This window comes from Carica papaya, chromosome 2 (genome assembly GCF_054855325.1).
Source record: "Carica papaya isolate Zhongbai chromosome 2, ASM5485532v1, whole genome shotgun sequence".
Classification (NCBI taxonomy): Eukaryota; Viridiplantae; Streptophyta; class Magnoliopsida; order Brassicales; family Caricaceae; genus Carica; species Carica papaya.
The window spans coordinates 12,117,202-12,130,217 of record NC_142310.1 but is presented as its reverse complement, the minus strand read 5'-3'; the positions used below and the strand labels follow the sequence as shown (position 1 = coordinate 12,130,217).

Genomic DNA, 13,016 nt, shown 5'->3' with positions numbered 1-13,016 from the left:
TTATGTTTTTTACCAACCTTCAGTTTCCGTATCGTTGAGTATTGTGATATTTTTATTGGGTTAGTGTAACTCACTTCTATTAACCATTTCAGATCAAAAAGATCGAGATTTAGATACTGATCAATAGGAGGGCTGTGAATAGATGTCCCCCGAATTCCATCAAGAGTTAGTGGAGATTAACCTCCCACAATATTTATTTATTATTTTCATATGTTTATTTCGTTTTTTTTATACACCGCTATAAAAGGAACATTTCTGTAATTCTATTGCGCATTTAAATTTATATGTAAGGAATATAAACTCTAACGTTATTATACGTTTTCGCATTAAATTTAAAAATTTATTTCTCTTTTAGTTCCGGATCACTTCATATGCGATGATTATGAAGATTCTTCAATTTCTTGAAAGATTTTTGGTGAACTTGTATTTATGTTGCTTAAGGGTTTAAACATAATATTTTATTTGTCAAAAAGTTTTGGAAGAAATTAAGAAAGAGACTCTCTTGCCCTCAAGAACAAGACAACTAAAGAAGATGTCTAGTCATGCTTTTAGGAGGAAATTTATTTGAGATAAACACCTTAGAAATCTGACAACAACACCTTGGAAATCTACAAAATTACTTAAAGACCTTTTGTAATTAATTTTATAATTTTCTTAAATATTGTTCGAAAACCTCCACTTATAGAACTAACAAAGTGAATGAGATTTGTTAATTAACCAAAAAACTTAGAGTGACTATTGTAGCAACAAATGTCTACTTCTCATGTGTCTATAATTTAATAAATGTCACATTTATAAAAGTGTACAATTTTGATGCTATAGTTGCATCTCAACCTCTTCAATCTATAATAAAGTAGTCGATTGCATGAATTTCTATAGAGTTAGCATTTTCGTATGAAATTAGAGAGGATAAAACTTTGAACATTGCTACCATGTACAATGTCGTTCCAATTGCCGGTGTTGTCGTCAATTGTGTCAACACTTGCTCCATCTTATTTTTCCTCTCTAAATGTTTTACTCTCTCTCCCTCTCATTGATATCCGCAAATGGAGAAGATTATATGATATGGGTGGGTCATAATTAAATTTTTTATTTTAAATAAATTAAATATTATTTTATTAAAAAAAATTTATATATCATATAATACAGGATGACATGTGGTATTTAAGTATCAAAAAAATTAATAATAATTTTATTTAATTGAACTAACAATATTAATAATTTTCAACAGTAAGAATTATTTGAATCATTTTAAAAATATATGACTGATTTAAATAAAAAAAATTTACAAAGTGTTACTTGAATATTTTCAAGGAGTTAATCATGCATTTAATCCTACTTAATATTAAAAATCAAGTAAAAAGGTTAATGTTAGATAATCTATTTTAAATTTATTAAAAGTAATATGATTTTGTATATCAATGATAAAAAATTTCACATAGTCTGGAAATAGTATGACTTTAGACTCCAAAGCAGCAAAATTTAACACTAGTTGGTAATTATTTTTCTGACACCATATTTCAGTAACATTATAAATTTTTTTTTACAGGAATAAGGCTTAAAAAAATAATGTAGCAGCGGGATTAATTCTTCCAAACTCTATCAAAACCTTGTACGTGATTTGCCTGGGTAATAATAAGCATAAACAACCATGAAAGTATTAAATGGATAGTTGGAATTAGGCTTAGAAGCATCCAGGATCAGGTTTAAAAGTCTTCATCGTCCAGTGTTGGTCTTGTAATTGGTATTGACCACCTCCCCAAATGAGCAGTGTAATTTATGCACCTTACAACTCCTCTTCCAGTAGCCTCATCTGGAAAGTCGATGACGCTGATGCTCCCCGCATCAACATGGAATGATCCCATCCATTCTTTTGTCAGATTCAGGCAATGTGCTGTTAGTGCTGTGTGAATTGCCGGATGACCAATCACAACAACCACCTTTTCTGTCTCAGATTCATCCAAGAGCTCAGTTAACAGTGATTCCCAGGCTTTTCCAGATCGATTCCAGAGTTTTGAAATGACTTCATCCCCAAATCTGTTTAACCAACCAGCCTCAAGATTTGCAACAGCATCCTGCCAAAAGGAACACACTTTTTAGGCTGGAAATGAGGCTGCTGCTTCAACGGGTAATCTCATTTTCTGAGACAGTTGACGGGATCAAGATATATTGCACACATGGATTTTAGATGAAGCCTGGTGTATTTCAGCAAGGAAGATCTACATTATACATGTGAGTCTATAACCAAGGTCCAGGTAGACAGCCGAAAAAGAAAAAAGCAAAAAAAAAAAATGAAAATTAAAAAAAGAAAGTAATTGACAAAGGAGGCATTTGATTTTATTTCTCAATATTAATATATTATTATCTGTAGACATCTTGCCTTCTCAGATTGCAGGAAGATATCTTCAATATCCAGGGTTCCCATTTGTTTCATATCCACATAACGTGGCACACAGTCAGCACCCAAGCAATCTGCAGCTTCTTGCACCTAAAATCAGGTAGGAACTGAATAAAAAATGCTCTTCGAATTGCCACCAGAGATTGAGATTCTAACTGATTAAACTGGCTTAAGCAAGATGGACAGAACTTACTCTGGATATTACCGTGGCAGTCTCAACGGAAGCATTCTTTGGGCTGCTTATTATAGAGTTCAGTTTCAAATCAAGTAGTAGCTCTGCAGTTTTCTGGGACTGTGTAGCACCCACAGGAGAAATTCAGATTGTATGATCTTTTGACCTAGCTACTTACATAAATGCTACTGATGTTGTACCTGTATAACCCCAAGCATGTTCATTGGTTGATCACCAAAACTGACCTGTTAACAAGAAGGGATAACATAACCAGTGAAATCAATAAAGAAAGAAAACAAATACAGCCATGTACTAGTACTAAAGATAAAAAATAGTACACACATGTTATAGTCCAGGTTTCGGGATCTGGTCATAGCTCCAGGATATTGTGAAATATTGCAGCAAGTTTAAGGCTTGCTTGTTGGATTTCTGGCCTTGACGGCCTGCAATTACACCAATGGAGAGAACCCCTGCTCTCTAGAGAATACTTCAACTTCATTGTTAACTATCTGATGCTTTATTCCTAATTCTAAGTAGATATATATAGGGTGCTACCGCAACGAGCTTAACACTTCTCCTGGATCTAAATGGATAATGTCCCCACTAAAATAAAAGAAAATCTAGATCTAAAATCTAAATGAAAGCTAGATAAGGAGACTAAGCCAAAGAATATTATTACTATGGATCCTAACACGCATAACTAGACTAGATCCTAGGTAGAAGCCAACATGACTTCAGCCTCTGGTTTGAGTTTCCTGTGGCTCCTGAAATGGTACATCAGACTGGAAAACCAGTCTTCATTTGCGGTTGTAACTACATATCATCAATCTCCAAAAAAAATGTTCATAGAAAGTTTAAACTAATCATCAGTATTACACAACCTTCCATGCAGCAATTATCTTGTTTGACTGTACGGTGTTAAGGCTGCATATACGGGCATTGTTCAAATTTTGATGACACTGATGCCAAGTGCCGAAGGTTAGGACTAGATCCAAATTATTCCCATATGTCTCAGATTACATTCAAGTATTTACAAAACTTGATAATTGTCGTTTCCCAAAGTTGTCAGAAGACTTAAGAGTGGAATGTTAAAGCGACCAACATGTCTAGAAAAGGTGTGCAAATTGGTTGGCAACGCAAACTAGTTGCTATAATCAATGTATTTGCGATCGTCCAGTGGTATCTGGCAGCTCCTGGACAATTATAGTCTGGATATCTAGGACATAATGAGTTTGGGATGGTACAGTGTTTTTCCCTATTCTTCTTAACCATATTTGTTCATTGGAACAAATAGTTTCTTCCATCTGATATCAATATTTTTCCTTTTAATGAGAAAATTTACGAGGGGGAGCAACCAATGGTGAAAGGACATATAACCAGAAGAACTGTCTGAAAAGAAAAGAACCAAAAAAACATAGGACAAATTACAGTTTTCACCCTTTCTGGTTAGACCATTTTGAAAATAAAGCTTTATAGTTTGTTTTGTACTAGTTAACTACCATTAAGTTCCACCGTTGGACAAAAATGTTAACTATGTTACTTTAATGGGTAACTTGAATCTCACTGCTTCTACTGAAAGCTTCTATTACAATTAATTATATTACGTACATAAACATGGGCATTTTAGTAACTTTCCTTATTTATCAACAGGGTATAAATTATATGTTAATAATATATATTGTATTCATAGATATTATCTAGCAATAGGATAATTTGAATAGAGTTTAAAATTACCTTGTTCACTATCAAATAAGAGTTTAACTTACATTACAGTTTATCTTCGTTTGTCTATCCTTACTGTGCCTACTTATATAACAACACAACTGCAGAAAATCTATTCAATTTTGTTACTGAAATCAGTCTCTTTAGGATACTGTCATAGTCTCAAAGATTTAAAAACAAGTATATGGTAGAAGACTCTAGTAGCCTTTCATAAAACAAACAAGATTTTTTTACTCAAAAGGATTAAATTATCGGGTAGAAGATCTTTGGCAATTGGATAACAAATCAGATAAGATCCAATAACTTCATTCATTTTAATCCATTACAAAGATTTCCTACAACATTCTTCGACAAAGTAAATGCAATTTTGGTATAACTTGTGGAGTTGTAACATCTGACTAATCAGTATTGTATATGTGATTTTTGTTAGAAAAAATAAGAAATTTTTGTACTTTCTTTTGCAATGGATGTCTAGAAGCCATTGTGAAGTATCAAGATAGTTAACTGCACTAAAGTAAATCACATGGTTTTGGTTTTGAAATTTGCCAAAACACAAGAAACGAAGCTGTATACCCAGAACAATTGCATAGGCAAAGTCAGTGCTTCTATACCTCTATATCTCCCTGTGTGGATCCATGGCAAACAAGTATGATGCGCTTGCTGGTTTTTCGCCCACCAGAACTTCCAGTAGCAACAGGAGAATTTGGTGTCTGCAAGAAGACTGCAATAGAATCACTAAAATTGTAGGAAAGACTAGCCCATTAGAGAGTCTATATATTTGTGAAAAGTCAGGAAACAACATGCACAAAATGCATTCAAATGTGAACTGATATTGGAGAAAGTAAGCTACTTTCTAGAAATTTAATCTTTTAACTTCTAGTTAACCTGGATGTTAATCACTCAGAATAAGATTAACAAAAAGAGTTCGGAATTAGTCATTCTGCATGCACCAAATTACCTATTGAGTAGTTTATTTGAGGTGCAACAGCATTTTATTTTCCTTTTTGTTTTTTAGACAACTGCTAAAGTAGATTCATTGATTTGGTATAACATTAATTACTCTAGTCCTGAAAAATATGTTCCATTCAGGCATTGATATATTAAACTATACTTAAAAGAGAATAAAAGATTTTATGCATCTGAAACATGGCAATGCCATGCAGATATCCACGCAGATATATTCTTGCACGCAAAGAACAATAAATTTTATTTATTCACATATCAATTTTATATATAACCCTGGATATCTTACAAGTATTAATCATATAATTTACTATCCTATAAATGCTATAACTTAAAAGATAGTTTCACAACATATGGTAATTTATTATTATTAATTCATTATCTTATACTAATTGTAATTAGGTAGCTTTGTGATAGACAGCTAGGTCTGATACATTATTATTTTTGTGTGGATAATTTATTAGTATGAATAATCTAATATTTTTGTTAAAAATTAAGAATAAAAAATAAAATAATAATTTTTGTGTGAAATAATTTGCTAATATTAGTATTTTAACATTTTTGTTAGGAATTCATTATCAACATTTAAATAATATTAATTTCTTAAAAAAGCAATCTAAATCTAATAAATTGATGTAATTATGAATAATATTTTTCTATTCATGAAAAATTAAAAATTAAACATAAAACAGTATAAATGGCATTTTAGTAATCGTAGTCGTGTCCAGTATTATTTATTGATTATCAAACATTTAACATAAAGATTTGTTCAATCCAACCCTATATCTACCAAACATACCATTATTTCTTTTTTTTTTTTTAAATAAAAGAAAAATATTATTATGCACAAAGGTACTAATGGGATATTGTCTCAATAATGCAAAATTAACAATCGATCAGATGGTCCATAACAACCTCTATATCATTCCAATCAACTATGTCATGACCAATCAAAAAAGATCCAAAAATATGAAACCATCTATCCCTAATATTTACAATATCTGTTTCAAAACCCTCAAAAGCCCTAACATTCATCTCCCTCCAAACCATCCACATAATGGAAAATGAGATAAGAAATAAATCTTTTTTCATTTTACATAATCCAACCCACGCCCACAACTCCTTGCTAACACTACCCGCCAAGGCCCACTTTAAACCCAAAATTCCATACACATGCTCCCAAATTCTGTAGACCATAGGACAATGAAGTAACAGGTGATTGCAAGATTCTTCATCAGATTTGCACATATAGCACCTATTGGTTATTATCATTCCTCTTCTTCTCAATGCATCATTGGTCAAGATTTTTTCTTTGACAACTTCCCAAATGAAAAAAGCCAGTCTGGGCGGAGCTTTTGACCTCCAAATATGCTTAAACGGAGCTGTTCTCACATTCTCCTCATCATTTTTGGCAATGAGGTTATACTAGGACTTCACAGAAAAACCATTTTTCATGTCTGGTTTCCAGATTCTTTTGTCATTCTCATTATTCACCTTATAATTAACAAGCCACCGCAGCAGATTACAGAATTCAACCTCCTCACCCTCCTTTAAACTTCTTCTAACTTGAATATCCCACCCCCTTCTCCCTTCTCAAACACCTCCTCGACAAGAATATCCCTCTCCTTAGCAATCGCATCCTTGGGAATTTACCTTTCAGTTTGAAGTCACCAACCCACTCATCCTTCCAGAATTTTATTTCAGCACCATTACCAAGCTGCCAACGTAAGCAATCATAAAAATTCATGCATTCGGAGCTGATTTTCTTCCATAAGCTAGACCCATGGCATTTATATTTCCCTCTCCTACCCCCATTCCTCTCCCAATCACCCCATCTTGTCTCCACCACCCTCCTCCACAATTTCCTTTTCTCATTCACAAATCTCCAGAGCCACTTACCATGTAGAGCAGAATTTAATATTGAAATAGACCTCAATGCCAACCCACCTTTATTGATCGGCATCTTCACCTCCTCCCATTTGACTAAGTGAAATTTCCTATGCCCCTCTTCATCGCCCCAAAGAAATCTGCACTGAATCCTTTCAAGTTTGGTGGCAATACTCACCGGAATAGTTAAAATGGATAGGTAATAGATTGGTAGATTTGTTAAGGTACTTTTGATCAATGTGAGTCTCCCCCCTTTAGAGAGAAAATTTCGTTTCCACTCCACAAGTCTCTTTTCAAACATATTCACAATGGGATCTTTAGTTTTAGTATCTTTAAATTTCGCCCTTAGAGGAAGACCAAGATATTTAATGGGATCCCAAGTTTTAGTATCTTTAAATTTCGCCCTTAGAGGAAGACCAAGATATATAATGGGCAGCTTGACAATCTTGCAGCCCAAAACACTAGCCAATTCTCTTTCATCCTGCCTATCTCCAATTCTAACCATCTCCATTTTGCTCAAATTAATTCTCAAGCCCAACACCATTTGGAAACAAGCAAGCAAGCGTCTTACACGAAGTAAAGAATAGAGGTCCGGATTGCAAAATATTAAGGCATCATCGGCGAAGAATAAATGGGACACTTTTACAGTGGAATCACCCATCCCAACTGACAAACTCTTAATCATATTCAAATCACAAGCCCTCTCCATGAGTCTACTAAATGCTTCCATCACCGTAAGGAAAAGTAATGGAGACAAGGGGTCCCTTTGCCTAAGACCTCTAGAAGCTTTAAAAAATGAAGAGGGACCTCCATTGACCATTACGGCAAAAGAAGTGGTAGAAATACATGTCTTCATCCATCTCCTCCATCTATTCCCGAAACCCATCCGCTCCAACATGTAGAGAACAAAATCCCAACACACTCTATCATATGCCTTTTCTATATCAATTTTGCAAATAATACCCTCCTTTTCTGCCCCACCAAATCATCAACAACCTCATTAGCAACCATAGCCGCAGCAAGAATTTGCCTCCCCTCGACCAAAGCATTCTGATTCTCACCTATAACCTCCCCCATAACCTTAGACATTCTTTTAGCCAAAACCTTAGAAATCAGTTTGTACAAGCTGCCCATAAGGCTTATAGGCCTAAACCCTTTAATATTCTTGGGCCCAACAACTTTAGGTATGATAACAAAGAAAGTAAAATTTATGGAATTCAAAAAAGCACCGGTTCGGTGAAATTCCCTAAAAACAGCCATGATATCATCCTTAATAATATTCCAAAAATCTTGGTAAAACTTCATGTTGAAACCATTGGGACCCGGTGCCTTGTCTCCATTGCACTCACCCAAACAGTCCCACACCTCCTCTTCCGAAAAGGGATCCTCGAGAGATGCCCTACTGACAACCATTATTTCTTATATTATCCTGTACTATCCTATCTACTTCTATCCTGTTCAATTCCATCAATATCAGAAATGCTATCCAATACTATCGAGAAGGATTTGCAAATAGTCCCTCTTCTTTGTCTCTACATAAACCAAAAGACCGTTATGGAAATGAGAGGGGCACGCCTTTTCTGCAGTCTACTCACCCAAAGTCCACAACTGATCAAAAATTGAACCACCAAGCAACCAATTGATGCCAAGAAGATCGGACCTTCTAGCTTCCAAATACCAAAGGAGAAAATTGCTAGAGTAAAATGATAAATATACTCTAAAGATTTTTTATAATCTTCCCAGATGATTTATTCTCCTTCACACAAAGGATAAGCCTATTTGACAAAATCCCACCTCTTCTCATCAAGGTGAATAGTAAAGATCCTTCTCCAAGAGGCTTCCCCCTTGAAAAAGCCATGTTGGAAGATGCTTTCCTCTTCCAAATCTGCATGCACATAAAACTGTACACAATGTGATTTTGATCCAAGATATTGAGGTAGAAGGATTTCACTGATAAGATACCATCCTTAGCAAACTTCTGGACAAATCTCACAAATGGCTGGAGGAGCCACCAAGGAAGCACAATCCACCAACCTCCCAATTTTTGAGATTCTAAATCAGTGGAATGTTGCAAGTAAACCTCTCCGTTGCAGTCAGAGAAGCTACTACGCACCAGAGCTTCCTTGTCCCTAGTGGTTCTAATGACCCTAGGATTGGACCTTCAAGGGACCATTCCAACACTGATACTCCTCATGGAAGCTGATAAACTGGAGTCAAGAAACTATAGATCCAGCCTATTAAATATAGCTGTCTAATATTTACTAATCCATTTATCAAGTTTACAGCATTACAACCCACTTCAACGACAGTCCTCCAACCCCTACCATAAAGGCCAAAATGGACCCAAATGACACTCTAGGGTCTACCTATGACTTCCCCTGTAATCTGAATCTCCATTACCATTGGGCTAGAAGGGACATATTGAATGAAACAAAGGATCAAATCTCTAAGCTTCAACAAAAATTGCCTTGTAAAAAATTCCTAAGTCACCAAATTATCTTCTTCACTCCACTAAATCACCTGCAAAAATCTTAGATGAATAGGTTCTATTTTAGAGTTTTACTTGTTCAAAATAGGACCAAATAGTTAATTATTAATCTGTGCCAACCTCAAGGTTTTAATATATTTTTCCATTTGTTACACGAAATCTGAAAAAGAAACAGATATCAATCTGGCAAACAAGAATTCAAGAATTAAGAGTTAAAATAGCGTGGAACAGAGGATTTGAGCGTCTCCGGAAGGCCTTGCTCTCTAAAAAAACTGATTAATGAGTAGCAAAATGTCATGTCAGCAAGTTACCGTGATAAAAAGAATTGCATGTGGCGACCTCATGCAGAGTTCCCTGGACATCAGTATACTACTATGGGACAGAAAACTTATAATTAAGTCAAACTGAGATAAATTGATACACATCATCCAGATTTCATGAAAAGGAACAAAAGAAAAGAACAAATAACCTATAGGTGCTTAAGGGAAGAGACTGTAATGAGAAGTAGCAACAAGAATTAAACCAAAGAAAATGATAAATCTTCCTACCTCTTGTTAACTTTAGAAAGTAATGTCTAAGAAGATTCAACATACGTGTTTATTTACCTGATTCAGACGATTAAGACAAATGTATGGAGACCCACCCTCAGCTCGTGGGTTGAAATCTAGGACGCTTACGCCACAATTGCTCTGAAGTAAAATCCTGAAATATTCTGTTCCTAATCCTGATTGTCGGGGAGGAAAAAAATAAATATAGAAATAACCTTTAAAGAAAAACCTCTATGTTCATAAAATTAGATGGAAAAGAGAAAGGAATAGTACCAATAGCTGTTGCTACAAGTGCCTGATTCACAGCATTGTGCGCGACCACAAGAACAGACCTGCCTTCATGAGCAAGTATTCTAGACCAGCAGTTTCTAGCACGTTCCCACAATTCTCTCACCGGATAATGACCATCAATGTTGAAATTCACAGCATCTACCTGCCATTGACGGTAGGTTGCACCAAACTTTGCTTTTCCCTCATGCTTTAGGAGGCCCTAAAATCCCCCCAAGTAAATTCCAATTAACCTCACAATAAATACAAACAGCATAAATTTTTCATCACGCTGTAGAAAAGTACATATGTAGACTCCAGCACAATTTGAACATTCAATAAAGAATTGTAAAATCAAACTTACTAACTTGAAATGAGTAAAGGTCAATTTCTCGCAGATCAGAATCTGTGATCATCTCATTCTCGCGATTACTCCATATGATTTCAGCTGTTCTTCTTGATCGAATCAAGGGGCTAACATAAGCAGGAAACTCAATTTAACATCAGAGAAGCGATACTCAAAATTAAAAAAAAAAAAAAAAAAAAAAAAGGTACTCCATGAGCAACAAAACAGACTAGAGTTATCTTATAATTTACAATAAAAGACTCAGCCAAAGTGGAGATCTAAACTACTTTTTACCTAAAAGCCTTTAAAGGACAACCAGGTAATGCAAAATTACTCATCATTTCTTCCTTAACAAAATTCTAATCAAAAGCTACTTCCAGGAAACTAACCAAACACATGCATTGAACCTTCTTGGATAATTTACTACCAGAGAAATTCGTTTTCTACAAGCAACAAAATCACTTCTAAAGAAAGTCAGACTACACCTCGTGAAGCAGACATCGAAGGAGTCATCGATGAGCATCTGTCGCGAAGTCTCAGCCTGAGCCTCACCTTTCTTAGTCAATACCGAGAAATTGGAGCTCCCTTGAATCCTTCCCTCCGCGTTCCAAGTGCTCTGTCCATGCCTGACCAGAACCACTCTCTTCGACGCTCTAATTGGAGGAAACGGAGCCGAAGCGTAAAGTTCCGAGCTCAAATCATTCCCCTCTGGTGATTCCACCGACTTCGCGGTCTCTTGCTGTAAGCTCGATGGTAATCGATTCGTGACGCGAGGACAAGGATTCCAATTCCAACTGGCTGCGTGGAGGAGAAAACGGTTGTGGAAAACCAGGGGCTGCGTGAGTGAAACCATTTAGAAGTGCTTTCTGGTTTCCTTTTCGCGCTAAATCTCTAGAATTCCTCTGATTTTATTCATCTTCTCTCTCCTTTTTTTTTGCTTCCTGAAATTATTATTATTTTTTTATGGTGACCGTTGTTTGGTTTCTTCCATATCTGTTTATCATATCATTGGTGATTTCATAATTAGCCATTTTTAAATTGCATATTATAATGTAATTTTTTTACAGATTATATTAATCTATGATGTAAATGACTTTTTTATTAAAAACAATTTATTATTAAATTAGAATTTATCTCTTAATTATACAATTTATTCATAAATAAATAATTTAATCTGTAATAATAATAATAATAAGATTAAGATATTACAGGTTAAATAATAATTTAACATATTTATAAAATCATTATAATATGCCTAGATGGTAAATTTCACAAACTTTGTAAATTTCTTTAAAATTTGGGGGATTAATCATTTTACTACTTCTCACACCCATGAACAAAATAAAACAGTTGAGTATAATATTTCAGGAGCAACAATAAATCCTCGAAAAAAAATTGAATTCAATTCCAATTCTTTAAATTTCTTTCTTATCAATATTAACATAGTATTTCTTGATCGAATAATTCAATCACGATGAATCTAATTATTGAGACATCCCTTTTACACCCAACAATAGTCAGTATGGAAAAGTTTGTGTGCATGAAAATCAATTATAGGCGTAATTAACCACTTTTTTATTGTTCGAAATGCCACAAATCATGCACCATGCATCCTCCGTTTTGACATCTACCACCTAAACATGTAGAATTCTCGGTATGTAAACATTATCCTAATAATTCACATGACCAACAATCCTAGTCCCCGACTCACTTTAATCAATATGTCTCTTATTCTTATAAATTCAAGCACAATCTTCCCTCTAATGCATTAAAATGTTTCTTAGTTGTTTTAAATGCCACAATTTCTACTTATAACAATCTTGTACCTCTAACTTTTAAAAATCATGACCTTTTTATATTTCTCAACACATTTAACTGATGGAAAATTTGACATTCCCTTTCAACCTGCTATAAAAAATGTAACACTTATTGGGACTACTATAAATCACCTATTTAATAGTAGACCAAAGCAATAAATTTTTTTCTTTTTCTTGTTATTGCATGAAATTATAATTATAAATATTCTAAGTCAATTTCTTATTCTTTATCACTTCCCACGAGAAAGCCTTCCTCTCTTTTAACTCCTAAAATCCACCATTTTACCCTCAAAGTCTTATCTCATTTTTCAACTAATATTAATGAACTTATTCCACTTATCATCCATATATATCTCTATATACCTAAAATCTTTTTTTAAACGTTAATTCATATATGAACTTACTCTT

The 13,016-nt window shown here is 34.3% G+C and overlaps 1 protein-coding gene across 2 annotated transcripts; it reads right to left on the bottom strand.

Moving 5' to 3' along the window:
- Positions 1 to 1,489: 1,489 nt before the first annotated feature.
- On the bottom strand, positions 1,490 to 11,765 carry LOC110815596 (phosphoglycerate/bisphosphoglycerate mutase family protein). 2 transcript variants are annotated; one of them, XM_088213345.1, is made up of 9 exons: positions 11,277 to 11,764; positions 10,814 to 10,919; positions 10,452 to 10,668; positions 10,236 to 10,354; positions 4,904 to 5,002; positions 2,771 to 2,815; positions 2,592 to 2,690; positions 2,381 to 2,488; positions 1,490 to 2,075 (listed from the first exon to the last, which is right to left on the bottom strand). In XM_088213345.1, the coding sequence occupies exons 1-9, from the start codon at positions 11,642 to 11,644 to the stop codon at positions 1,707 to 1,709; spliced, it is 1,530 nt and encodes a 509-aa protein (XP_088069471.1). In that variant the 5' UTR covers positions 11,645 to 11,764; the 3' UTR covers positions 1,490 to 1,706. The 2 variants fall into 2 exon arrangements, with proteins under 2 accessions (XP_088069471.1, XP_088069472.1); XM_088213346.1 differs by having other exon boundaries at positions 2,056 to 2,195; positions 11,277 to 11,765.
- Between the last annotated feature and the right edge of the window lie 1,251 nt (positions 11,766 to 13,016).

What these genes read in the sequence shown, in the direction of transcription:
- LOC110815596 (XM_088213345.1), bottom strand. Translation starts at nt 11,644, where the DNA reads ATGGTTTCACTCACGCAGCCCCTGGTTTTCCACAACCGTTTTCTCCTC. An exon ending in CCACACAGGGAGATATAGAG is followed by an intron (nt 2,816 to 4,903) that starts GTATAGAAGCAC and finishes TCTTGTTAACAG; the next exon opens with GTCAGTTTTGGTGATCAACC. An exon ending in ACATGCTTGGGGTTATACAG is followed by an intron (nt 2,691 to 2,770) that starts GTACAACATCAG and finishes GGTGCTACACAG; the next exon opens with TCCCAGAAAACTGCAGAGCT.